This window comes from Equus caballus, chromosome 24, assembly GCF_041296265.1.
Source record: "Equus caballus isolate H_3958 breed thoroughbred chromosome 24, TB-T2T, whole genome shotgun sequence".
Classification (NCBI taxonomy): Eukaryota; Metazoa; Chordata; class Mammalia; order Perissodactyla; family Equidae; genus Equus; species Equus caballus.
Window position 1 is genome coordinate 57,647,834 of NC_091707.1, and position 27,983 is coordinate 57,675,816.

General features: G+C 52.6%; 1 protein-coding gene across 12 annotated transcripts; it reads right to left on the bottom strand.

Moving 5' to 3' along the window:
- Positions 1–672: 672 nt before the first annotated feature.
- On the bottom strand, positions 673–27,955 carry LOC102148440 (uncharacterized). Of its 12 annotated transcripts, none has more exons than XR_011431899.1 (13): positions 27,621–27,955; positions 20,243–20,583; positions 13,975–14,536; positions 13,339–13,462; positions 11,500–11,592; positions 10,429–10,529; positions 8,596–8,688; positions 7,763–7,895; positions 5,936–6,049; positions 5,334–5,489; positions 5,130–5,273; positions 4,450–4,533; positions 673–2,099 (listed from the first exon to the last, which is right to left on the bottom strand). XR_011431899.1 is itself a non-coding variant. In XM_070249308.1 (13 exons), exons 2-13 carry the CDS (start codon positions 20,439–20,441, stop codon positions 2,051–2,053), a joined length of 1,824 nt encoding a protein of 607 aa, XP_070105409.1. In that variant the 5' UTR covers positions 20,442–20,583; positions 27,621–27,955; the 3' UTR covers positions 673–2,050. The 12 variants fall into 12 exon arrangements, 8 of the variants coding, with proteins under 8 accessions (XP_070105409.1, XP_070105405.1, XP_070105408.1 ...); XR_011431897.1 differs by having other exon boundaries at positions 4,441–4,533; XR_011431898.1 differs by having other exon boundaries at positions 4,441–4,536.
- Between the last annotated feature and the right edge of the window lie 28 nt (positions 27,956–27,983).

The window sequence follows — 27,983 nt, forward strand, 5'->3', positions numbered from 1 at the left end:
CTGCCAGCAGCTGCCAGGGCAACCGTCCCACAACGGGGTCACCCTTGATGGAAGCCCTTCAGTTCCAGCTGCCACAGGACCAGGGTCCAAGCCTCTGGCCTGGACAAGGGCTTGTGAGAACTCGTCTGACCCCACCATTCCCTGCCCCTCTACCCAGCCTCAGCCATGCCGACCCACCTCTGGCTCCCACCTCCTGGCCTTCACCCCAGCTGATTTCTCCCGTCATTCCCTCCCTACCCTTCCTTTGTCCTCTGGCAAATTCCTACCCTCCTTCTCACCTGACGGGAATGGGGCGTCTGTCCCTCCTTTGAGAAGACTTCCTGGACCCCACTCCTCCAACCCTTGACAAGAGTGCCAAGACAATTCAATGGGGGAGAGAATAGTTGTTCAACGCACAGTGCTGAGATAACTGGAGAGCCATGTGCAAAAGAATGAAGTTGAGCCCTACCCCACGTCATATCCAAAATTACCCCTGACGGTGTCCAGTGGAGCAGCTAAAACTATAAAACTCTTAGAAGAAAACAGGAGCACATCTTCATAATTTTGGAGTTGGCAATCATATCTTAGATATGACACTAAAAGTGCGAGCAACAAAAGAAAAAGATAAGTTTAAAATTTTTGTGCTTCAAAGGACACCATCGAGAAAGTGAAAAGACAATCTACCAAATGGGATAAAATTTTTGCAAATCACATATCTTTTAGGGACTTGAATCTAGAATATATGAAGAACTCTTACAACTCAGCAATAAAAAGACAAACAACCAAATTAAAAATGGGCAAAGGATCTGAGTAGACAATTCTCAAAGAAGATACACAAATGGCCCCTCAGGGAACAGGAAAAGATGCTCAACATCATTAGCCATCAGGGAAGTGCAAACCAAAATCACAATGAGATGCCATTTCATACCCACTACGATGGCTATCATGCAAAAGTTAGACAATGAAAAGTGTTGATGAGGATGTAGAGAAATTGACACCCTCATATATTACTGGTGAGAATGTAAAATGGTGCAACCATTTTGGAAAAATAGTCTAGTTTCTCAGAGAGTTAAACATGGAGTTCCATTTGATCCAGCAATTCCATGCCTAAGTAGAACACAGGAGGACTGAAAACACAGGGCCACACGCAAATTTGCACACAAAAGTTCACAGCAGCATTATTCATAATAGCCCCAAAGTGGAAACAACTCAAATGTCCGTCAGTGGATGAATGGATAAACAAAGCATGGACTATCCATATAATGGAATACTGTTCAGCTCTAAAAAGGAATAAAATACTGATACATGTCACGATATCGACGAACCGTGAAACATGATGCTAAGCGAAAGAAGCAAATCACAAAAGACCACATATTACACAATTCAGTTAGAAAAATGTCCAGAAGAGGCACATCTATACAAACAGAAAGTAGAGTAGCAGTTGCTTAGGGCTGGGGGGAGGGTGGGGAAGAGGGATTGGGGTTAATAGCTGAAGGGTACGGGGTCTCTTTCTAGGGTAATGAAAATGTTCTAGAATTTATTGTGGTGTGGCTGCACGAGTCTGCGAATATACCAAAAGCCATCAAATGGTGCATTAAAGTTAAGTGAGTGACTTGCGTGGCATGTAACCTGTATCTCAATAAAGTTGTTACATGCACAAGAAAGGCACACGATGCAGCCAGGATGGGGAGGAACTTCCTTTGGGCTCTAGCTTTCTTCTTAGCCCCTCTCGTCCTCACTCTCCCTCCAGGGTGTCTTCCTTCCCACCACGTTCCAAGCCAGGAGTGTCTTAATCTGTCCTTGGCCATCCCTGTTGCCTTCCCGTTCTTCTGGGTTGATCACTGACTGTGCCGGCCTTTCATCGCCCGGTGTCTGTGATAGCTGCAGTCAGTTCTCAGAGTTCTTTCTGATTGAAGAATCCAGAATTGAGAAGGATCGGCTTTCTTCTAGATATCAGGCTGCCATTTGTGAAGTGGCCATCCAGTGGCCAGGGGCGCCCAGATCCTTAGCTTTAGCTGGGTACCGGGGCCACGTAACTCCCACAGCCCCAAGAACAAGCAGATTCCTGAAACTAGAGCTCACATCCACGTCTGCTAGGGCAGCAACGGTGCCAGCAGGCCCTGTGGAGACAAAGACAAACACGGCGGGCCCTCTGCCATCGAGACCTTGGCTGAAGGAAGACTGTGCTGAGTGTCTCAGAGAAAAGGAAGTGGGCAGTGCAGATGGGGGTCTAGGAGCCAGGCCTTGAAGGAGGAGAATTTCAATAGGGAAGGGCATTCCAGGTAGGTGGAACAGAACATGCAATGACGTACAGACAACATGTGTGAACCATATGAATTAATCATTTTTATGGGGGAAAAAACTGATCAAATATCAGCAATTTCATATAAGTCAATCTAAGCAGGCACACAGGGAGATGAGCCCAGTGCAGCTAGACCAGTGGTTCTCAAAGTGTGTTCCATGGAATCCTAGGGTCCTGAGATCTTGCAGGGGATCTGTGAGGTCAAAGCTCTTAATACTAAAGCATTACTTGCCCTTTTCACTGGGCTGACATTTATACTGACATGACACTGGTGCAAAGCCATGATGGACAGAGCTGCTGGAACCTCAGCTCAAATCAAGGCAGTGGCACCAAGCTCTACCCGTGGTCATTGTCACTTTACTACCATGAGCGCACGGAAAACCCAGCGTACTGAGAAAGCACTAAAAATAGTTAATTCTATTAAATCTCCACCCTTGAGTAAGTACACATCTCTTTAATATTCTGTGTGATGAAATGCAAAGAGGGAAGGAGAGCAGCTGCCCTGAGGAAGAGCGCCCGTGCGGCCAGGTGTCTGAGTTCCCAGCTGAATCAGCCGCCTGTTTGAGGGAGTACCACTTTTACCTAAAAGAACGACTAATGGACAGACTACGCCTATTCAGGCTGCAGTTGTGGACAAGCATCTCCCTGAAAATGAGTGATGTGAGCTGGCACTTGAAGGTAAACAGCTGACAGCATTTGTTGCCGATGAAAAACTTGAGCTCTCAGCAAAAATGAGGATTTTGGAAAACGTGTGTCTGCCACTGTCAGCCTGAGGTAAAGACATTCCTGATGAGATTGATGGCGATGTTAACAAAGGTGCTTTTTGGATGACATGTAATCAAATATGTCAACATCTAGAAGATATGCATCACCCCATGACCCAGTATTTGCCAGGTGACAAACACCCCATATAAAAAATCTCCCCCGGGTCAAAGAGCCACTCAAAGTACAAGCTGGACCAGTGGGTTTCACTGCAACAGAGGACGCACATTTCATAAAATTCCTCAAGATGGTTTCAGAATCCATATGCTAAGTAATCTTTAATAAACTCCCACCTGTCCAGTTTTGGGGTGGTTTCAAAGGAGAATATCCACAATTACCTTAGAAAGGCATTAAAATACCCTCCCTTTTCCAGCAGCGTGTCTCTGAGAGGCTGGGCGTTCCTTACACACTGCAGCCAACACTGCTCGGATGCAGAGGCCGGGATGAGACCCTACCTGTCTACCGTCTCCTAGTCAGCCAGACAAGAGCTGGCAAAACTGTAAACCGGTGACACTCATTTCACTGAGTTTGTTGTTACTGTTTCAAAAAATTCTCATTTTTCATTTAAAAATCATTATTAATGTTAACACATTATGAGTTTATCATTATTTTAAAAGAAATATTTCTAAATGAATATTATTTTTATATAAATACTAATTTATTTTCAAATCTATTCATATATAAATAATATAGATTATCATTTACTTTGTTTATGATTTAATTAACACCAATATTTTTCCTTTAATTGCGATCTTTTTTTTTTAATTGCAGTAACGTTGGATTATAACATTATATAACTTTCAGGTATACACTGTAATATATTTTGCATTCTGTGTAGATTACATCATGTCCACCAGCCAAAATTAATTATAATCCATCACCACACCTGTGTACCTAGTCACCCCTTTTGCCCTCCCCCTCCCCCCTTTCCCCATGGTAACCAACAATCCAAGCTCTGTTGCTATGTGTTTGTCATCGTTTTTATCTTCTACTTATGAGTGAGATCATATGGTATTTTAGTGATTTACTATTATTTTTAATGAATAAATATGGTAAATGAACTAACAAATATTTCTCAGCTTTAATTTCTAATACAGTAATCACCAATAGACATCAGCGCGTAAACTCCAGTTGTATGATTGCTCAGCTTTGCTTCTATAATTGTTGGGAGTAAAGGGGTCCTGAGACCACAGTGTTTGAGAACCACTGGCCTAGAGCATGAGGTGCTGGCCCCAGGCTGGCAATGCAGGGTCCACTTAAAGCAACTGACCCACACTCCTGCTGTGCCCCTTAGCCTGGCTCCCTCTGCATCCCCCAAGATCCTGCCCCGGCCACCCCACCCGGGGCTGGACTCTACCCTACCACCTTCCCTGGAGATGCACCCTGGAGCCTCTCACCCTAGTCGCCTTAAGTTCTGGAGAAGTCTGCAGCAGAATGAGGAGCGTCCCCTGATCGCAGTCTCCTCCTCCACAGCCGTGGATCTGCCCTGTCTGCTGGGGAGGGAGGAGAGAGCTTCTGTGCACCTGTGAGCCCCGGGTCTGTGAAGCTGTGAGTGCCTAGTGTGTGCACCTGTGAGTCTGGGTTTGCATACCTGTGAGCTCCTGGTCTATACACCCATGAGCATGTATGAATGAATTCGAGGCAGCATCTTCCTGGGAGGCTGGAACACTAGGGGGTTCTCCAAGTCCTGACCCACCCTTCCCCCACGAGGACCCCTAGACAGTGCCTACCAGGGAGCCCTGGGAAGTGTGGGAAGGGGTCAGGACAGGAGCACTCTGAGGGTCCTGCTCAGTCACGTTTATCAGCAGGGGGAAGCCCTCCCTTACAACCCCCCGATGGTCCTGCACTGTCCACTACCCTGCTGGGGACTTTGGGTGAGTCCTTGCTCCTCTCTGGCCTCGGTTTCCCTATCTAGGAATGGAGGGCACTGAGCCATGTGACTCCAGCCAATGGTTCCCAGTCCCTGGCAGTGACTGACCCACCATACTTGGGGACCCATACCCTCTAAGCAATGCTGCCCCACCCTGGCTCCTGGCAGGCTCACCCCTCGCCCTTCCTACCCCTTGCCCCCCATTCTGTCTCGTACCTCAGATAACCAGGGAAACTGTCACTGAAGGAGGCCAGCCGCTGATCCACAGTCTGTCTGTCTCTGCTCTCACTGAGCTGGAGGATGTACTCCTGTAGATTGTCCAAAGCCGGGCCCTGCAGGGAGCAGGGTGAGAGAAGAGACCTGGAAAGGGAGGTCAGAGGCCCCCACCCCCCACGCCCACCCAAGGGGTCTGTGGCTCACCCTGTGCTCCCTAAAGGTGGTGCCCAGCTTCCAGATGTCCGTTTCCACCTGATCACGGAGGTGCCCCGAAGTCCTGGGCACCAGCCTCCTGAGATAAGCAGCCAGGGCCTGGACGTACTCCCCAAAGACCACCATATTCAGACTCCTCACAAGGCTCTACGCCCCGAAAAGACAAAAAGATGGGAAGACCCAAGTGAAAGCAGTCCCAGGGCACAGTCCAGCTGGCCTTGGTTGTACACCCTCAGGGACATGGGGCGGCAGGGTGTTACAAATCCCCCCCATCACAGGTCTGTCCGGGCCTGTACCCCCCACCCCACAGATCGAACCCCTAACCACTTGGCTTTTCAGAGGTTGCCTGCCTCAGCTTCTTGGGGTGACCTTCAGCAAGTCACATCACCTCCCTGAGCCGGCCTCCACCTTGGGAGACCAAGGGCTGGCCAGGGTGACACGAGGGCCATCCAGCCCAGCCCGTCTTGGGCCCTGGGCCTCCGTGTTGGCAAGGGTTCCCACACCCCTTTGACACCTAGCCCACATTGGGGAGGGTCAGGATCCCAGTGGCCATGCAGAGCTGATCCCCAGGGTGTCCCCCCTCCCCCCACTACCTCGTATGTGGGAGTAGGGTGCATGTTGGGGCAGTGCTCCAGGCTCTGCCACAGGGACCGCAGAGATTGGACCAGATCCTTGTTCTTCTCTCCGAAGTGACAACTCAGCAGACTCTGAGGACAGGAGGGTCGGATGTCACCGCAGCCCGAGGCGCCCAGGCTGGCTATAATTTCTCCGGCCCTCATCCTTTCCCCCTCCAGCTCTGTGACACCCACCTTTCTCTGCTGGACCCACAGTCCTGGACCAGAAGGGCCCACACCGAGGGAGCCAGAGGTTTGCCCACTTTCTGCCCCAAAACTCTGTCCACCCTTCTCCTGCCAACTCCTGGGAGGGCCCCAGGTTCAAACAGCAGCCCTGGACTCGAGCTTCTCTCAGAGCCCTCCCGAGTCCCTCCCCTCTCTCCGTGACCACCGAGGCATGGCAGGAGCCCCCGACGATGCTTGCTCCCCTCAGAGCTAAGCTCCAGAGACATGGGGTGGCGAGAACCACAGCTGCTCCACCCACATGCAGCCCTAGTCTGCTCAGTTCTCAGTGGATGCCAAAGGTGGGTGGGTGGGGGAGGCAAAACCAGCCTGCTGAGTGTCTACTCAGGGGACCTGAACAAGTCCCATTCCCACTACGACCCTCAGGGCCCAATCTGTGTGATGCAGCCTCGTCAGCATCATCTAGGAAATGTGAAGCCAAGTCCATGATTGGCCGTGGCTGCTGGGACCTCTGGGTGGAGAAGGAGCCTGGGCCTCCATCTGGGCCCTGAGAAGAATGTTGGGATTGATGGGCAATGTGTGCCACACCTCAGCGTGAGGCAAGGGCAGTGTGCGTGCTGTGCTTTTCTTGTCCCTAGAGGAGATGAACTCTCTAGGTCTCTCCACCTCTGGGTCTTCCCATGCCACCCTGAGCCAGGTGCTCAGATCTCTGTAGAAAATTCAGTGGCGGCTGCCTCAGAAGCTGGTCCCCACAGTGGAAAATGGATCCTTGGACAAAGCTGCAGCAATGCAGACCCACCCTCACCAGCACCTCCCATCTTCCCAGCCAGGAGGCCCCTGTGAAGAGAGGGCCAGTGTGGGCCTTGCCCTCAGCCAGAAGTTGAATGGATCCCGGGAGGCCTCAAACCCTGAATTTGAGTGGGAAACTCACCTGTGGTTCCCATATCCTGGGGGACCCCTTGCCCTCTCAGGGCTTCATCTCCAGGGTCAGGCCCCAGGCATCCACGGGGAGCCCTGAATCCTGGGCAAGGCCCTGCCTTGAAGGCAGCCACAGCTCAGGGGAAGGCAAAGATGAACGGGCATGGAGGCCCTGGGAACTCAGTGCAGGGGGCTTCGCCTGCCTAGGGATGCCCGTGGCTCAGAGCTGGGATCAGGGGGAGGGGGAAGGGAGTCGGGCCTGGAGGAGCGAGTGCCAGGCCTCAGCTGGCCTGGCAGACTGAATGATTTCACAGGAAGAGAGAAGAAGGAGCAGGTCTGGCTGAGGTGACAGAGGGACACAAATGTGGACCCTGCCCAGGGAGGTGCCCTCGGTGAGGATGGAGCCAGGCCTCATGAGGGGCTGCAGGCCCACCCCACCCCTCTCCCCCAGACAGGGCCCCTCCCTCGGGCCAGACAGAAAGCTGACCCTGTCCTTCTGCTGCTCCACACACAGGACTCAGGGCTGGGGAGGGCAGGAGGACTGACAGAGACATCTCCAACCAGGTTCCATCGCTGGCACTTTGCCATGTCCTGTCCCAGTAAAGGCTCTGTTGGGCTGGACGGAAGCCAGGGAGACAGGCCTCCTGCCCAGCTTCTCTGGGAGCAGAAATGACCCCAGGCCAGGGCTGGGGTGTGGGACATCACCTGGCACAGGGCTCTGACTCGAGGCAGGAGGTGGTCCCGGCCATGGTCCTCAATGCCTTTGATGGCACCTTGCACAGCTGGGTCCAAGCGTGCCCAGGGAACGTGCGCCCTGCTCAGCCACCACCATGTCTTCCTGTCAGGGGCAATAGAAGGGGCCCATGTGGCCTGGTCAGGAGCACTGTGGGCCCAGCCACAGCCCCAATGCTGCACGCCCTCCCGTGCTGGTGCCCCTCCATGTTGCCTCCCAGAGGAAAGACGGGAAACAGATGCTCATTTCTGTTGTTGTTGTCTATTTCACCCCCACTCTTTTTCCTAAATTTTATTTTTTGAGGACGATTAGCCCTGAGCTAATATCCACCTCCAATCCTCTTTTTTGCTGAGGAAGACTGGCCCAGAGCTAACATCCATGCCCATCTTCCTCTATATGTGGGACGCCTGCCACAGCATGGCACAATCATCGGTGCGTAGGTCTACGCCCAGGATCCAAACTGGTGAACCCATGGTCTCCGAAGCGGAGCGCGTGAACTTAACTCCTACAACACCAGGCCAGCCCCACTAAATGTATTTATTTATGGAATAAGCGTGACATCCATGTGGTTAAAATACAAAAGGAAAACTTCCTCTCCCCAGAAGCAGCCAGTGTTATTGGCACCTGGCCTTTCCTGAACCCAATCCTGCAATTCCGTACACACATGTGTGTGTAGGGTAGGTTCTTCCCCCTTTTCTCACAGATGGCAGCAAATCAATGGTCCACATGATTGGCCCACAGGGTCCAAAGCCTGGCTGCCTAGCCCACCAGCTCAGCTGGCCCCCTGCCCAAGCCTGGGACATACCTGAGGATGCAGCAGTTTTCCAGCACATGCAGCTCGGGAAAGGTGTGGTCACTGGCGTTCTGCTGGATGAAGACTTCAGCCTTATCCTTGTAGCTGCGGTGTGAAGAAGATGCTGGCCCCTCCCACCAGGCACAGCCCCCCAGGTCAGCCCCACCCAGCCAGGCCCTCAAAACTCTCCCTTCTCATCTCAACTGCTGCTTCTCTCATAGAATCACAAATGTGGGTGATGATAACCGTGATGGAGACTATGCAGCGAGGATTTACTCGCGCTGGCTCTGTGCCAGGTGCTGCAGCCAGATGCTTCCTGAGGATCTTTTCATTGAACGCTCTCCACGACCTTTTGGGGTAAATGCTTCCAGAAAAGGATGGGAGCAGGGTTTCCCAGTGGTCTGGAATCACAGCTAACCCTGCATTCTAGAGGCCCAGCCTTCCTGGCTGGTGAAGGAAAAGGTCAGGAAGAAGGCAGCGCTCCCAGAGCCGGGCTGGCCCCCTGGGAGAGTCTGAGTAAGGCCTGGGAGTGCACACAAGAAGGGGAGGTAGCCCCATGCCCACCTGGGCCATCACAGCTGGCCTCCCTTCCCCAGGCAGAGAGTGAAGAAAGGTGGCAGAGAGCGTACACACTCCCTGCTCCCTAAAGGCAAGGAAGAAGAGGTGCCCTTGAGCGTCTAGTCCCAAGAATGCGGATCAGGGTCTCAAACTGGCCACTGAGCAGATTTTCTGAAACGTTGAAAACCCGGCTGAATTCACCTAAAAATCCACTTCTCTGGCCTCTCTTGAGTAACCCACCTGGTGTCAGCACCTTTGGAGACCCCATCCCAGGTGAACACAGCCATCTGAAGACCCCAGACACAGGAGCCTCCTGACGCAGCCTCACACAGCACTTTGTCCGAAACTAGCTTCTTAGTAATTCCCCACAGCCCCAAGGACTCCACAGCACCTCCTCTCACCCAAGCCCATTAAGACAGAGGCAGAGTCCCCACCTAACCCTGCGGCTGGGACAGAGCTGGGTGAGCAGCTCAGGGATTTGACAGCAAGTCCTGCTGTGAAAACCAGAGGGAGGAGAGGGGGCGCTGGCCCCGGCTGCTTGTTTAAGGGAGCACCAAGAAGTTGAGTGACTGAGATAAATAGTAATTTACTGCGATTTATTTTTTTCCCCATGGAGGAAGATTGACCCTGAGCTAACATCTGTGCCAATCTTTCTCTATTTTGTATATGGACTGCCACCACAGCATGGTTGACGAGTGGTATAGGTCTGCACCCAGGATCCAAACCCGCAAACCTGGGCCACCAAAGCGGAGTGTGCAGAACTTTAACCACTTGGCCACAGGCCGGCCCCTACTGCAATATTTTTAAACCTTGAAATCTGTGCCAAAAAGTCCATGATGAACAAAACACCAAGTTTTAAATCAGGACAGGATCTGACGCAGCACTTTCACGATGCTCCTCCCTGGTTCCCCCAATCCCAGCCCTGCTGTCCAGTACAGGAGCCCCGCGCCCCATGTGCTGTTCAAATGTTGAATAATTAAAATTAAATAAAATCTAAACTTCAGTTCTTCCGTGGAACTAGCTCAACAGCCACCCAGATCTGGTCCCTCCATGTTGGACGGTGCTGACATGGGACATTTCCATCCCCTGCCTCCAGAGCCAGGGCACGAGGTGGAGCAGGCACGACTTGGGGGACCTGAAGCCAATCCCGCCCCCTTCCCTGCATCGGGAACTGGCCAAGGCGTGGTGGCCAGCGGCTGGTGGGCTTAGTTAGCTCTCTGACTTGAGTTAGGTAGACCCAGCCGTGCATGCTCCCCTGCTCTGAGCAGGGGCCACCTTTTCACTTACCTTTCCAGAAACTTTGAAAATGTTTCCAGAACCATGGCTTGAACCCGTCTGGTGACGGATGGCCCAATGTGTCGGACTGCATCTACAGCTTCTTTCAGTAGCTGTCAGTCAAAACAAACAGGCTTTCAGGGGGTCCCAGGGCCGACCACATAGCCAGTGGACGCTGGGAGGATGTGGTCCTCCCCAATTTTGTACCTGTGCCCCACCCCTTGCCCCCCTGCCATGTCTGCCTACTGCAGATGCCACGCCATCCACCAGGCCCATGACCCAACACATCTCGGCAGGTCTCTCTCCCTCACACCCCTCACTGTGTCCTGCAATCAGCCAACCTGAACAGCATTCTCACCCACGTGCTAGGCTTCACCTGTTTGGCCCGGAGGCTGCCCCAACCCCACCTGAGTGCCAGCTCCCCACCCAAGACTCTGCACAGGGCATCTTGGCATAAAGGTATTGAGGATGCCTAAGGTCCCCCCCATCTCCTTTTCTCCCTCCAACCCTGAGCAGTCAAGAGAAGCATCAGAAACCCCCAAACCCAGATCCTCTAAAAAAGGCCACCCCCCACAACACACACACACACACACATGCTGGTGGCCTGTCTTCCTGCCGGGCCAAATATCCGTCACCCCCATGGGCCACATGACCGTCTCCTTGAGGCTCAGTGCCCACCTTGCTAGAGTCCCGCCCACTGCAGGCACCCATCTCTATGTAGGTCCTAACTGAGGCCCAGCAGTCAGGTTCATAAGCTGAGAGCTTCCAGGAAGAGGCCTCTCCCCAAAAGATACACCCTGCATCCCAGCACTGGGACCCCACCATCACAAGCCAGGTTTCCAAGTTGAGTGCTCTCTGCTCCCCACTTCTCTGCTTGATGCCCTCAGACACCACACATGTACCCCAATGCTGTCATTGCTCTAATGCCCCAGAGCCCCAATCTCCACCCTGCTCTGTCCCCTCCTGGCTGCACCCTGCCCCTGACCACCCATCAGTCACATTGCCCCTCCCCAATGAACCCGGCCCTCAGGAAGGGCCCAGGACCCCTTGTGGTGAGTTTGAAAGGGGCCACCTGGCATTTACCTGGTAGATTTCAAGGAACACTGAGGAGGCAGACTCGGTCCACTTTTTCTGATCACAGATCAGAACATTTTCTAGACACTTTTTCAACTCCTCCTGCCCAGAACACAATAAAAACAACTTTTATCCCAAGAATCTGCTCCAAAGCACAGCCAGATCCTGCCCCTCTACAGCTGTGGCTGATGCTGCCAACTGAGGACAGGAGTGGGGGTAACAACTGGCGATGGCCTGGAGCCCCCACCAACCCACAGCCTGAAATCCGTCCGGGAGGTACTCAGTTTCCTGAGCAGTCCTCTTCTTTCGTGGCCCCCATCCCTCTGTCCCTCAGGGCTGGTCTGTGAAGCACCTTTGAGATACTCCCTCTCTTTCATTCCTGGCAAGACAGCTGCTTCCCACTGTAACCCAGTCACTGGATCGGAGATGACGAACGTCTACCTCTCCTTGGGAACCATGGCCCTCACAGCAGCCGTGAGCTGGCAGAGGTGCCCGGAGACCTACAGTCTGAGGGGTGCACGGGCTGCGGACTGCTAGGACAGGACCTGGGCCAAGCGCCTGGGGTTTACCGAGGGCTGTGGGAACAGGGCTGGGCCAGGGAGGCCAGGGCACTGGAGCCTAGCTTCTGGCCAAAACCCAAAGAGTAACCCCTCGGGCCCACCCACAGGCAATGACAAAGGCTTTCCCTGGCAGGCTCATGGGGAAGCCACCCTCCCCACATGGGGCCCGGGGCCCAGCTAGTGCACTGCAGTCTCAGAGAGAGCTGCCAGCAAGGGCTCGGCCGTGTCTCCCATGCATGTCTCTGTTCCTAACCCAGGCACCTCCATCTGGAGGCCTGCTTATGGGGGCCCCTGGCCAAGCACTCAGTACTTTTCCACTCCTAGCCTTCCCTCCCCCATGCACCTGATCCTCACCAGGCAGCGGTCCTAGGGGGGTGCAACAGGGGAGCGGGTGCTTGCTGGTAGCACCTCAGTAAGATGCGAAAGTCTGCACTGTTACTTCGTTCTGGCTGCTTGTCTGAATTGACCACTTGGACACCCCACAGCTGAGACCAGCTCCTGGTGGTCAGAGTGTGGAAGAGCAGAGAGTGATAAGCCCTGTCTCCTTTAACTCAGCCCAGATTATGACTTTGAAGACTCATGGGGAGCCATGAAGGACCAGGAGGCCACAGACCCAAGTGCTTCAAGGAGGCAGAGCCCTGAGTCTGGCCATCCTGTCTTGTTAGCCCCTGAGGAAGAGGCTGGAGGCATTTATATACCAGTTCCTGGACAATTCCAGTTAAATCTACACCTATTCTTTATCTCACTGTCACAAAGCTTAGTTTCTAAGCTAAGAAGGGCAGAGAGCTTCCCCAAACCCGAAAAGCTTTTTCCACTAGTCCGCATGACCATTGACACATCTGTGACCTGAGACTAGAAATCCTTGTTATAGGAAACCACATTGGTTGAAACTGATCACGGTAGAAAACTGTGATGTCCCCTTAAGTCCTGTGTTTGCCGTGGATGAACTGTGTGTGCCCACCTGGGGACAACCAGCTCTCCATCCAAGGCTCACCAGTCTGCCATGTCACTCACTGGTGCATACAGAGCCAGACGCATACTGGTCAGGGCAGCAGCATTGCATGCTGTCCGTGAAAGCCTCGTGCCCCGGCCCACAGCACACTGTTATCTCCCACACGTGACAGTGGTCAAAGGCCAGAATCAGCACCCTGCCCCCACTCCTAGGGGTGGACGTGGGCTCTGGCTCAAGCCCACCACCCATGGCCCAATCTGGCCCCTCCCCTACCTACTGTCCCCCAGAAGCAGGACAAGGACACCTTGGTGGCAGATGCCCCTGGAAGCCATTTACCTGGATCAGCCCCACCAGCTTCTCCTGCATTTGGAATATCCAGGTAATGAACATCATTGAGTCCAAGAGGTTCCCGGCCATGGACTTCTGGGAGGTGGGACCTACTCTCTGAAGCATCTCCCTGCTGAATTTGGAGGAGCCATGAGTGCACAAGGCTGAGCGTGGCTGGGGAGGGGGGGGGGGGGTGGTGAGAGGGGCTGGGGTAGAGAGGACAGCTCAGAGCTAAGGACAGTGGACTCCAGGCTGGCAGTGCTGGTCCTGTGACTGGAGAAGGCAGCTGGGGTTGACAAGAGGGAGCAAAAGACTCTACTGGGGTAGACAAGCCTCAGGGGTCACACACAAGCACGGGCCATGAGCTCCCCATACACATGCATGGACACAACCTAACATGCACACTGACACACACTACCACACCCATACACACACTACACAAAGAACACACTGACGCACACACACTACCACACACGAATGTGCACACACTGTCCCCACGGCCGCTGAGTCTGGCCTTCCCTCATGACACTCCCGCCTGGGCAATCCTTCCAAAGGCCTCTGTGTTGACCTCAGCCCTGGGCCTGAGGGCCCTCGCCACCAGGCACTGGCCTCGTCCAGGACCCCAAGGTCCTCAGGAGGACTCACCCCAGCTGCCCAAACAAGGTCGTCTTGCCCCAGTTGTACAGCTCAAAGTAGGCTTCCCTGTCGTGACTGTAGGAGGAAGGGAGCTCGGAGAGGCGGCTGAGGAGGACCTCCTGGAAACACGTCCTGTAGATTTCCCAGAGGGGGGCCCCCATCCGGCCTGCCCTCTGGGACCCTAGGCTGTGTCCCACAGCTTTGTCCAGCTCCTTCAGGTACGGGCGCAGCTGGGTGCTTGGCTTCATAGTGGGCAATTGGTCCTCAGCATCTGTTCTCAGGAGCCTCTCCAGATGACTTCCCCAGAAAGCAACTCCACCATCCTCGAGGGCGCTGGCCTCCCAGCTCTGGGGGTTGTCCTCCACCCACTCCACAGTGGCCACCACTGCCTGGAGCTTTAGCTCCAGCTTCTGGCTGTACCCAATGCCTCCCAGAGCCTCCTTGATGACCTGCCACATGCTCTCAGCCACAACCTTGTACTGGAGACCACAGTCCTGCCCTTCCTGTGACAACTCCGAGATGCTCTGGCAGGCTTCCAGGAACTGCCCCTTCTGTACCAACTTTTGGAAATCTGGAAGAAAGGAGCCCAGAAATGATGACTCAGAGAGGCCTTGGAAACACGGAAATCAGGTGAGGTGGGAGAGGGGCACCTGCCCAAGGGGATTCCTCAGTGTAATTCTCACTCGCATAAGGGTGGGTTTGGGCCAAGCTGTATTGAACTCACCCATCAGGGGAACCAGCAAGAGGCCAAGGCGGCCAGTTTGAAGAAGCTTTGGGAACAGGGGTCTATGTAGCCAGTCAGATCGGAAGGCCACAGATTTCTTACTATGGTTGCAGGAGACTGGTAGGCTTTGCACTGTGTCACCTTCAGAGCAGAAAATCACAACACTCAGAGCTTTCTTCTGGTGAGCCTCTGAGCTCCCAGGCTATTCATGATCTGAGCCTTTATCAGCTGTGGGTTGTTAACCCAACATTCTGAGATAACAAAGCTATGTCCCCCACCAGAGGTCCAGAGAACAGAGGGTTCATTCAAGCCCAGATTGGAATTTGCATCTCTGGCATGTTCCCAGGTGGTGCTGATGGTGCTGGTCCCCGGACCACACTTGGGGAACCACTCCTCCATCTGGGTATCAAAGGGCAGTCCATATTCCACCTGCATCCACATCTGGGATCAACCAGATAGACAGGCAGAGAGAAAGAGAGAACGCAATCTTCCACAGAACCACCCTGGGCGGGGCCTGATCCACAGGAGGGTGGGGTGCAGGCGGGAGTTCAAGGCAATTCTTTCCCCCTCACACGGTGCCTGAGGCTTCCCAGTTTCTGCCCCTTCTGCAGACAAGGAGGCAGCCCAGGCCTGAGCAGTAGCTGGAGGCACAGCCTCCAAGATGGGGTGCCCAGGACTTCTCCCCGGAAGTTCAGAGGAAAAGGGCAACCTCACCCACATCGGTCAGTCCACACAGGGACAAGCGCCTGAGAGGGACCAGGGGACCGAAGGCAGAGGCCCCCTGCCAAGGCTGCTGCCCAGTCAGGGCCTTGGTTCTCCCCTGGACAGGGTGGTGGCCTCCTTGTGGTCCCCGTGTCTCCATTCTCACCTCTTCCCTCTATCCTGCTGCTGCCATGCCCATAAGCAGTGACCAGGCCACCTGTGGAGCTCTGTCCAGGGCCCTGCTTGAGGCCACCATGCCCTCCCCCTCCTGACCTGAACACATCATTTCTCCAGAGCCCCCAGCGCTACCTTGTGACCCTGGCCACCCCTCACTGTTCAGGGCAGGCACGTCACCCAAGCAAGGCCAGTCGAGGCTCCACCAGGACTCCCTGACATGGCCCAGAGGGTGGTGGCGTACTTGCCAGCACAAGAAGGCATCCTGGCCAGGGATGGTGGAAAGGGTCCCCAGGCCACCTGCACCCCTTCCTGCCCCTGTGCTGGGCTGTCCACCATCCTTGTATTTCATCAGTCCCCATTCTTGAAGCAAACATGACAGATGGGGGGCCCTTGTGAATTCTGGAGCTCTGGTGTTATTCTCTGTGCTTTTCTGAATGTTCTTAATTTCTCAGATATTTAAAAAGGAAGAAAGTTCATGTTGGGGGTTGAATAGTGTCTGTCCCCAACCCAGATTCACTTCTTTCCCAAAACTGCAAAATGTGACCTTATTTGGAAATAGGGTTGTTGCCAGTGTGATTAGTTAAGATGAAGTCCCACTGGAGTAAGGGGGGCCCTTTATCCAATAGGACCAGTGTCCTCACAAGAAGAGAAAACAGAGACACAGAGAGGAAATGAGGCCGCGTGAGGAGGAGGCAGAGACTGGAGTGTGCATTCATAAGACAAAGGTTGCCAGCAGCAGCAGAAGCTGGAGGAGGCAGGAAGGACCTGCCCGTTGAGCCTCCAGAGGGAGCACGGCCCTGCCCACACCTGGATGTCGGACTTGGGCCTCCGGGACTGTGAGCAAACGAATGTCTGTGGTCTTAAGCCCCCTGCTTTGTGGCAATTTGTTACGGCAGCCACAGGACTCACCCAGCCCCTTCAGCTTGCGCTGGGCCAAGTTCAGACTCACCTTACCAAGTGCAGTTCTTCTACTGTCTGAAACGCTTCTCCTGTGCCCCACTCCCCGAGCCAAAGCCCTGGCCTCCTAGCTGGCCCTTTCTGTGCAACCTGTTCACCAGGTGAGTCTCAACACCCGAGACTGGGCCTCCCCGCCACCCTCAGCCCCTGACCCAGGATGTACCTGCAGCACTGGCTTTCCAAACTCGCTGGAGGCCTCACCTGGAGACTGTCCCCTTCCCACCCCACACCACCACACCACAACAGAGACATTCCCAGTTGTCTGTCTTCCTCCCCTAGGGACCTCTCCCCGGACCCTCTAACCCAGCGCAGGGCCTGCACACACACTTCCACCACCCTTAACACCAATCCCTGGGAGAGGGGGAGAGAGGGAAGTCACCTGGGCCTCGAGGGACCTGCAAGTCCTCGCCAGAGGAGTATCCCTGATGGCAGCCCAGGAGAAGGGCTGGTGTGGGGCAGCCCTGATGGGAAGGGACGGTTGGGAACAGGCTGTCGGGACCGGGGAGTAGAGTCATGAGGCGCTAGAGCCGGCATCAGGGTGTGAGTGGGTAGACTGAGAGGGGCCTGTGATGGGGGCACGGGCTGGGAAGCCCTCAGACCTGAGGGGGAACAGCTGCCAGCCTGTGCAGTGTGGACGGGAGGGACCACCCCCTGTCCTGCCAGGGCCCCTCGGGGCTGCACCCTGAATGGGACCCTCGGGAGGGCAGAGGGGCTGAGAGACTGACTGCAGAAGCAGTCACCACCCAAAGGGCAATGGCCCAAGACCAAGGGCTCCGTGGGCATCTGGATCTTTCCAGCATCTGGCAGGTTTCAAAAGCCTCAGCTTCTCATATTTAGGATCAGGGGCAGCAGCTCATGAGAGGTGGTGGTGGCCGTGTCGCTAATCAGCTCCCCATGAGAAGCACAGAGATGCCAGGAACTGGGCTTGCAGCAAAACAAAACGGAGAGGTTTGGAATATGCTGGATGGAAAAGGATGACACCCCAGTTCAGGGAGAAGCGCTCGGGGGCTGGAGACACTCCTCTCCCTAAACGCCGTGGGCGTCAGGCAGAGCGGGGGTGGTCTGAGGATGCCCTAACTCAGCAGGCTGTGCCAGGCAGGGAGGGATCTGAAGGGGAGAGCTATGCTCTGGATCCCAAAGGAGTCTCAGCAAGACAACCCAGCCTGTAGCTGCAGGAGGAAGGCTCTAGAGAGCCTCAGAGCCAAAAGAGGAATTGGGGTTAGGGCGTGGGGTCCAAGGCACTTAGAACACTTAGACATCAGTTCTTATGGACTTTATGAAAAGGCATTTTTGAACTTAAACTTCTCCCTGGAAATTGCAAAATGGAAGGGGAGTTATATTCCAAGTTGTGTCTCAAAGGGCCTTTCCTTTGTCAAGGGCAAAGGCCTGCCCTCCCCTTGTCTATTCCTCCTTCCTGATAGCTGGAATGCATATGTGATGACAGGAGCTGGGCAGCCATCCTGGGCTATGAGGCAGGAGCCCCATGTAGAGGATGGCAGAGAAGTACAATAAAAAGGTCTGGGTCCCTGAGCACTGAGGAGCCCTGGACCGCCTACCCAAGTCTTTCACAAGAGAAGCAAATTTAATCTTGCTTAAGCCACTCTTTTTTGGGGTCTGTCAGTGAAAGCAGCTGAATTTATACCATAGTAACACAAAGAATTATATTATTATGTACAAAGAATACTGTACAAAGAATAATATAAAGAGTTATATCATAATACTACAAAGAGTGGAATACGGGATGGAAATTATTTTAAACCAAAGCAAGACGGCCTCCAACAGCATTTAACTATTTGGGGGGTGAAGATTCTCTATCCATCTCTAGTAGATAGATCCTTGTTGATAATAATTAATTAGATTGGCCTTGAAAATAGGAACTGTAGCTCCTGGAATCTCTGTGATGTTCCAGGCTCAGGGTCAGCCAGGCATCATTCCCCTTCCTTCTAGAGCTGCGCCATCCAGCACACCACCACGAGCCACGTGTTGATATGAAGCGCTTGAAATGTCCAGATGGAGCTGTGCTGTCAGTGCGAAACACACCTCAGATTTCAAAGACTTAGTTGGGTTAAAAAGATGGAAAGTAAAATATCTTAATTTTAATATTGATTGAATGTTGAAACTTGTGGAAATGCTATTTTAGCTATCTCGGGCTAAATAAAACACATTACTAAAATTAATTTCTCCTATTTCTTTTTATATGTGTTAGTGTGACTATAAAAACCTTCACATTACCTGTGGCTCCTGCTCTGTTTGCACAGACAGCGCTGTTCTAGAGCACGCTCACCCTCTACCTCTGACACTGTTTATCCCATGCCAATCTGGCTCTCTTCTGACTAGGTGTCATGATCCCCCTACCCAAAAATGACTGAGGCCCTTACAAGGTCCCTGAGGGACCCTGAGGGCTCCCAGACTTCGCGCAACCGTGGCTGCATTTCTAGGATTTGTCAGCAAGGACATGTGGGGAGGGGATCAGACATAGGGTGTCCACCACTGCTTCCACACACGCCCTGGCAACTGGGTGACGACAGACTGGCCTGTCCAGCACCTACGATGCCCCTGCAGACAGCTGCGGACAGCTGGACTACTCTGGACCAACCGACCATCTTCCCTGTATCACAGGCCAGCGACACGTGGGGCCAGCAACAGCCGCCATGGGTAAGGAAGTGAAATGACCCTGGGAAAGTGATGGTCCTGGCAAGGATGTCCCATTGTCACCAGGCATGGGGCCAGCGAGGGTTTGGGAAACCCCTCAGAGATCCTATCACCTGTGAATCGACTGATAAACACTGTCCCTGTCTCAGTGACAGTGCCAGTCACCGCTCAGATGCCGGAGACATAAAGGCAGCTGATTACCTGCCATCCGCCCGTGACCCTGGGCTCCCACTGCATTCTGCAACTCCCCACTGACCTCATCTACAATCTGAAGTGTTTTCACTTCAGGGAAACATTCTCCAGATTACAAACGCACCAGCTGCTCCCAGAAAACCCACCGGCTCCCACAACCCGTTAACAGACCAAGCCCTAACCAGCAGGGCAGCCCCGGCCCTGAGGCCCCACTCAAAGCCATTCAGTGGGCTTCCCTGGACACAGACCCATGCTGGGCCCTGGGAACACAAATGTGGATCAGACACTGATCCCACACATAGCCCCAACCTCCAACCCAGACTCCTCTTCTCTCACTCCTGTGGCCCCAGAGCCTGGGGCACAACCTAGCACCCTGCTCTGGTTGCCAAAATTTGAACCTTGACTCCCTCACTTGCTATGTGTCCCTGGGCAAGTGACTCAACCTCTCTGAGCCTCTGTTTCATCAGCTTTGACAGGAATTCGCATGGTAATCCAGGGTGAGATGCATCTGACAAGCATGATGACTCTGGGCAGGTTCACTCCCTGCTGGTACTCTTCTTATTCCCCGCGTTGTGTCTCTGGGCCCCCATGGGCTCAGCCCCCCCAACCCCCACCCCAGCCCCATCACAGCCCATAGCATGGGGAGTTGTCAACATGCCAGCCTCCCTCACCACGTGGGGTCCTCAGGCTTGGGAAAGAAGGGTCTTATCACTCCACCTGGTCCCCTCCAGGCCCTCTTAGATCGACACCCACAAGGTGGCATGCAATAAATAATGAATTAATGACGGGATGAAAAAGTGATCACGGGAATGAATAAACAAAACCACAAATGGGGCAGAGACTTCCTGCAGACACAGAAGGGGAGGCTCGTACCTTTGGGAGTTTCTTTCTGATGAATAGCAGTGTCTGGTTTTCTTTTCCTGGGGACTTTCATAAGCCACCCACTGAATTTTGAAAAACGGTCTTTGGGCTGTTGAGGCTCACTGGGCAGAATTTCTTGAAGTTCATTTTCTTCTTCCTTCTGCCTTGATTTCTTCTTTCCCCAGCACACTGTCGTTTTGGGTCGTTCCATCTCGCTGCCTCTGTGCCTTGCGGTGGCCAGGCCCCCAGTCACCCTCTCAAAGGCTTCTGAGTCACTGCACTTTGTGTTCAGTCTCCACCAACAGAGACAAGTAGAGGGAGCAGGCTGACTGCCAGAGAAACTTCCTCTGCAACTGAAAGTATGGAAATTAATGTTGTTGGAATTACCCAAATTTCACTAACCAGGGCTGCCCCTCCAAGCAAAGATGGGAGTGGCAGTTCTGTTATCCAGCCCACGAATGTTTCCCTGATGCCTTGGGTCAACCCCAGGACAGAGCAAAGGCCATGCAGTTGGGCATACCACGTGAAGCCGGTGATCACAGTGGACCACCACCACATTCCTACCCCACCACTGCTGTCAAAATGTGAGAATGCGCTCTTGTACAGGTTTTTAAAAATCTGTCACTAAAGAAGAAATTACTCATAGCTGTAATTGCTTTCTTTTTTAAAAAAATTGTGATAAACTTTACACAACATAAAATTTACTGTTTTAACCATTTTTAAGTGTATAATTCATTAGCACTAAGTAACACACATTGTTGTGCAATCACCACCACCGTCAACCCCAGAGCTCTTTCCATCTGGCAGAACTGAAACTGTACCCATCAACACTGACTCCCCACCCCCAACCCCCAGCCCCGGGCACCCACCATTCCTCTTCCTGTTTCTATGAACTGGAATACTCCCAGTGCCTCATACAAGTGGAATCATGCAGTATTTGTCCTTTTGTGTCTGGCTTATTTCATTTGGCAAATGTTCTTGTATAGTGACAAAAACCTACAGTTTTTTCCTCCCTGTGTAGGAAAAACCCAGCTCTTCCTCCAGTGTTCCTCCTCTGTGAGTCTCCTTTACTCTCACACAGAACACTTCACTTCTGACACTTCTAGTCACCAAATGTGGGGGAGGGGGGTTCCCCACATCAAGCAAGTCTCTGTAGCAACAGCTGGGTGTCCTACGATTTAACTCAATTCTGACACTATCTGCCCGGACACAGCATCAGATCCCACAGGTCAGGGCTCAGTTCCACAAGTCTGCCCCCACCACCCTCACTTTAGACACCAGTCACAAATCCAGGCTGCCACCTGTACCTCTTGTCAACTGGCTATAGATCGGAGGTCCCAACAACTCCCTCCTCAGGTTCAATTAACTTGCTAGTGTGACACGGAATTCATGGCAACACTTGCTTATATTTGCCGGTTTACCGACAGATGTGATAGAGGATACAGATGAACAGCCAGATGAGGGGATACGGAGGGCGAGGTATGAGGGAAGGGGCGTGGAGCTTCCATGCCCTCATGGGCGCACCGCTCTCCCAGCACCTCCACCTGTTCACCAACCCAGAAGCTCTCAGAACCCTTTACTATTGGGACTTTGGGGAGGCTTCCTCAGGCAGGACGACCAATGGTTAACTCCACTTCCAGCCGCTCTCCCCTCTCTAGACAAGTTGCGGGGGTGGGGGGCCGGGTGCTGAAAATTCCAAGCTTCTAATCACCGCTTGGTCTTCCTGGTGACCAGCCCCCATCCAGGCGCCCACGCAGAGTCGCCTCATTACAACCAGAGGTGCTCCTAGCATTCTTGTCACTTAGGAATCTGCAACGGTTTCAGGAGCTCTCTGCTGGGAACCGGGAGCAGAGATCAATATATATATTTTCTTCTCTCTCATAGTCCTGAAGATTCATCCATGTTGTAGCACGTGGCAGAATATCTTTCCTTTTTTTAAAATATGAAAGAATGAGTTGACTTTTTTACCAATTTGTTTTTTCAAATTATCTCATTGTGGTAAAAAACACATCACACAAAATTTACCATCTTAACCACTTTCAAGTGTACAGTTCAGTGGCATCAAATACATTCACGTTGTTGTGCAATCACCACCCCCATCATCTCCAGAACTTTGTTCCTCTTCCCAAAGTGAAACTCTGTCCCCATAAACAATAACTCCCCATTCCTCCCTCCCCACAATCTGCCAACCACCTTCCTACTTTCTGTCTCTAGGAATTTGAGTATTCTATGGACGCCATATGAGTGGAATCCTACAGTCTTTCAGGTTTTGTGACTGGCTTATTTCACTCGGCATAATGTCCTCAAGGTTCACCCATGTTGTACCACAAGTCAGGATTTGCTTCCTTTTCAAGGCTGAATAATATTCCATTACATGGATTTACCACACTTTATTTATTCATTCACCCGTCGATGGACACTGGGGTCGCTGCCACACTTTGGCCACTGTGAATAAAGTTGCTATGAACCTGGGTGTGTACACATCTTTTGAAGTTCTGCTTTCTGTTCTTAGCTGTGGCTCCTTCACTGACAATGCTATTATCACTGCTGTGGCTTTCACAGCTTCCCTCAGCTTGGAAGCTCTCCCTGGCCCATGCCCGGGGGCTGGCATCCTCATGTTAGACAGGAGAAACTGAAGCACGATGTTGACACCAGCACAGACTTTCCGGGAGGCCTCAGGGATAGGGTGCCGCCAGTAGCACTGCCCAAACTCTGGAGCAGATCCTGTTTGATGTGGTATGAGCAGGGATCCAGCATCATCTTTTTCCATGCGGACAAAGTGTGTTCGAGCTGGAGTTACGGAACAGCTCCTCCTCTGCGCTCTGACCTGACACGCCACCTCTTGTGCATGTGTCCAGCATTTAAACTTAGACCTGCCTCAACCCAGGCTCAGTCCTTAACCACTAACCCACACTGCCCCTGGGACACACTCAGGGCTCCTATGTGAGTTTCCGGCTGCTGTAACAAATTCCCACAAACTTAGAGGCCTAAACCACACAAATTTATTATCCTATGGTTCCAGAGCTCAGAGGTCTGACACGGGTCTCTCTGGGCTAAAGTCAAGGTGTCAGCGGGGCTGTGCTCCTTCTGGCAGGTCTGGGAGAGAACCCATTTCTTCTTTCCCATCTTCTAGATGCCTTCTGCACCCCTGCTCATGGCCCCCTTTCCAGTCGTCACATCCAGCAACAGCAGGCCTCGAAACACCTCCCTCTGACCTCCACTCTGCCTCCCTCATCCCTTGTTAAGGACCCTGTGCTGACATCAGGCCCACCGGGGAATCCAGGCTCAGCCCCTATGTTAAGGTCGGATGGTCAGCAATCTTAATTCCGTCTGCGACCTTAACTCCCCTTTGCCTGGAACCTAGCGTAGTCATGGGTTCATGACTTAGGACAAGGCTATTTTTAGGGGGACATTAGTCTGCCTATTGCATACCCCTTTACTACAGCCTTCTCTCTCTCTCCTCAACTCCACAGGATGACCTCTGGAACATTCGCCGTCTCCACACTCTCATTCATCCCTCCTCAACCGCTCCCCAACCCAGTCTGAAAGGTCTGGGTCTTCTTCGTCCCGGGCCCCATAGCACAATCCCATAGGCCTCATCCTTAGGCACTCAGGCCAACTCAGCATTCTAGAACATCCCTCTCTTTCTAGAACAGTGCCGAGGTTTCTCAGGACTGCTTGGGCTTATCTGTTTGTCCCTGTGTCCATTACTTTCTGCTCATGGAGACAGATACACGCACGTGTCTGCACGTCACTAAGAGACACACAGCTTAGAGAACACACCAAGTTCCCAGGGATTTTGGCATTGTCCTAAACATGTACAACGATATTCCTCCACATGTTGCAAAGTAGGGTTTCTGGTGAGCGCTGAGTGTTTTTCATGGATGATCTCCTTTCCTCTTCACGACAGCCCTATGAGGTAGGCACTAATTTACAGATGCAGAAACTGAGGCTGGGCGATGAGACAAGATGACTCGAGGTCCCACAGCTAGAAGGTGCTGGAACCAGGACACAAATCCCTACAGGCAGCCTCTTGTGCTGCTACTCCTAGGTAGAATGCTGGTGAGGGGCTCATTGACCCCATGTATCCTTTTTTCCTGATCCAAAGGCTTTTGGGCTATGGATACTAAAGCTTGCTGTATCCAGAATCCGGAGCCAACAAGATGCTCAGGCAGCCTGAAGGAAGTCCATGCAGGAGGAAGCTGGGCATACCTCGACTCCAGAGTTCCCCCAGCCACAGCACAGACAAGCAGGTGACCTCGAAAGCCAGAGAGCCTCAAGAGTCCCCCGTCTGGGCTGGGCTACACACAAGCATCAGCAGTGTTGATGAGGCCCTTGGAGGAGGTGGGGGGTGGGGGAGTGGACGCACAACAAAAGCCCACCAGCTGGGCTGGGGCAACAAGAGAAGCCACGGTCCTTGACTGTCCCTATCACAGCACGAGACCTGGCTCCCGCAAACACATAAACTCCGGGCTTAGGACACTCTGGGGGACAATGCCAACACAGGGCCCAGCAGGTGTGTCCGCCAGGCTAAAGAGAAGCCACCTCACGGGGAATCCCCTGAGTGGTCTCATTTCCCCCAGGAAGGAAGGGGCTTAACTTTCAGTTTTGCTCGCTGACAGTAATTCTAGAGTTTCTCTGAAACCACGTGGGTGATCTGTTATTTGGCTTCTGCACAAACACAGCTGTGGCAACCCGAGACAACACACACCCGTGTCCTCGCAGGGTTTGCAGCCTCTTAAAAAACTGTTCAGGGTCCTGGACACGCTGGACAGCTGCCCTCTGAGTGAACTGACCTCCTCTAGTTAAGAGCTGGGAGGTGGGTTACGCAGGCCCCTTTGTGACTCAAGCCCACCCTCAGACTCCCTGGGAGGAAAGGCAGGTTTCTTCCCGTGGCCTCTTTCACTTCCCTGCTGCTGGGCACCACCCCTTGCGGGGGGCAGGGAGTCTCTGGAGAGCCAGAGCCAAGCCACCTGCCTAGAGCATCAGAACTTCAACACGAGTGAACCCAACTAGTAGTCACTGCAAAAAATCCAGCTTGGCACTGACCACATGACTCCAGGGGCTCCTACCCGAGCCCTCCCAGTTCTCTCCCTCAGCCCCTCATCCTGGAGGCTGCTAAGTCCTTTCCAATGAGGTTCACCAGATCAGATCAAAGTAATCCCTCTTCTTCCCACATCAGGTGGGTGGAACATAGAACACTCCTGACGTCCATCCAGTGGTTCCCATGCATGGGAAAATAGCCCCTGCCACACTAGGGGAGAGGGCCAAGGGCCAATGTGGCAAAATCCATCCACATTTTAAATGGACGTACCCTCGAACCCAGCAATTCCACTATGAAAACTTACCCTTCCAATATCCTGACAAAAGGATGCAGATTTGCTCCAAGAAAAGGAGGATTACAGTGTCTTTATAAAAGCTGGATCCACATGCACTCTGAAATGCACCCAGAGGAAGCAATCTAATAAGTTCTTTACAGCAGCCAGTACAGCTGGAACTCCTACGGACACTGACAGCAATGAGATTTATCTCTGAGAAACACAACTCAGTGGAAACAGCCGACAACAGTGAGAGTGGCTTCTAGAGGCCACCTTTGTTCCTTGGCTCATGACCCACCTTCCTCACCTTCAAAGCCAGCAGCGTCACATCTCATGACCCTGCTCTGTCGTTACCTCTCTCCCTCTGACCACACCTGGGAAAGCTTCTCTGCTTTTAAGGACTTGTGATCCGATTGGGCCACCTGTAACCACGTCTGCACTGTCCCTCCCACCACGTCAGGGAACATATTCACAGGTTCCAGGGACTACGGAGGGAATATTTCTGGGGTGCCATTATTGCGCCGACCACCATAACACTCTCTGAGGATTGCTCGTGACAGTGCATAGAGAGAGTCGCCATTCCTTTTTAGAGTCACACGGTCCTCCATTTTGAGGTGGACGATGGTTGACTCCACCATTCCCTCCAGTTGGAAAATAAATGGAACTTTGTCTTGAGTCCACTTTAAGGTAAGCTCAGTGGAATCCCAAACACATACTTGATATTTACCAGTTACTGATTGTATAGTTGGAATAAATATTTTTAGCAAATCGTAAATTATTCCATACCCACAGGGTAAGCGTTTTTAGGATAGAAAAGGCCTAAGTAGAGGCCAATCAAAAACAAGACCACATGCCCAAGGGAATCCTAGAGATCAGGGCTGCCATCAAAGACTGGAATCGACACCAATCTAACTCTGGACAGAGCTAACCCCGCCAGCCAGCCCCCAACCCCGCCACTCCTACCTCTTGATACAAAATCCTTCCTCCTACAAGCATATCAAAATCTGACCACTTTTCTCCATCCCACTGCCAGCCCCATCCAAGCGCCTTAACCACAGAGCTGGACCATGACAAGGGTGCCCCAAGGGCATCACCGGGCTCACTCTTGCTCCCTTCCTGGAGCAGACTGTTGTGTTCCAAGGCAAATCTGTGAGGTGTGGAGGCAGGGACCCCAGACTCAGGAGATGAGGAAGGGGAGATGAGATGGCCTCTTCCCATGGCAAAACACGCACAAATATCTCAAGCGAGATCCAGCAACATTGACTAGTGTGGGCCACTAGTTATTCTAATAGAGAAATAGATAAGTAAAACACAATATTGACAAGCTTGGTTATTTGGTCACCTAAATTAGAAGGAAATCAAATAAGGAAATGATTTTAACAGAAAATTAGTAAAGATTCAACTCATGAGATTTTTAAATTAAGACTAAAAACAACTTTATGCAACTCAACAATGAGTGAAACACACACACGCACCCAGGCACATTCACACACACACGGAGGATTTATTAAACCAAGTAAATGACAAAAGGAGAAATGACAATCTGATGTCAAAAGAAGTAGAAAATCTAAACATCAGACTTATTACCAGGTAACTCAGTACCCAATGTTCATGATGATGCTCCGGAATAATCAACAACAACAAGGTAAACTACATTTAGCAAGCTCCATTTTAAGTAGACCAAAGTTTCAGTAATTTAGAAGGATTTTCATCCAGCCTGGTGCTTTGATATTCCTGTCACCTGGGAAGAGCTCAGTTTCCGTTGGAAGGGCACTCCTCTGGCTCCTGTTCCTGGTTGTGATCAGTGAAGGGAAAGAAGAGAATAATACAAACACAGCAGGGAAAGGAGTGGGTGGAAAGGAAGCAGCACTCACAGAGGCACCTGAAGGACTGAGAAGGGAACACGATGAGATGAGGGGAGACTAGATTCAGAAAGGGGAGAAACAGAGTGGGGAGCGAGTAGCTGCCCACAGGAGGATCCTCCAGGCCCCAAGCACCAGAGAACACTGGGACATCCTCCCAGCTATTTGCCACTGCCCACAGCCCTTTGGCTCTGATGTAACCCTGCTTACCTTTGACGAGTGTGGCCTCAGCTGCTCTCCCCTAGGGTTGATTGTCCTGGAGCCACATCTAGAGGCCGGAGCTGTTCTGGCTTGGCCAGGCCTGGAGTCCCCGGCAGGAATGACACGCTCATCCCACACTCAACAGCCACACTTCACTGGACAGGTTCTAGAACACCTCACAGCTTCTTTACTCCCAGCCACAGAATGGGGCTGACAGGAGCACATGACCTGGGGTTGCTGCCAGAAGTACGGGAAGTGATCAAAGTGAACCACATTCTTTGAGCCTGGTAGATCACCCCATTAGCTCTAACAGGGTCACTCCGTGATCACAGCCGCGTGTCCCCACCTAGTGGCCATGGGTGGAAGTGTCTC

What these genes read in the sequence shown, in the direction of transcription:
- LOC102148440 (XM_070249303.1), bottom strand. Translation starts at nt 20,441, where the DNA reads ATGGAACGACCCAAAACGACAGTGTGCTGGGGAAAGAAGAAATCAAGG. An exon ending in TCAGAAAGAAACTCCCAAAG is followed by an intron (nt 14,537 to 20,242) that starts GTACGAGCCTCC and finishes CCTTTCTTCCAG; the next exon opens with ATTTCCAAAAGTTGGTACAG. An exon ending in GAGTCAGAGCCCTGTGCCAG is followed by an intron (nt 6,050 to 7,762) that starts GTGATGTCCCAC and finishes TCCTGTCCTCAG; the next exon opens with AGTCTGCTGAGTTGTCACTT.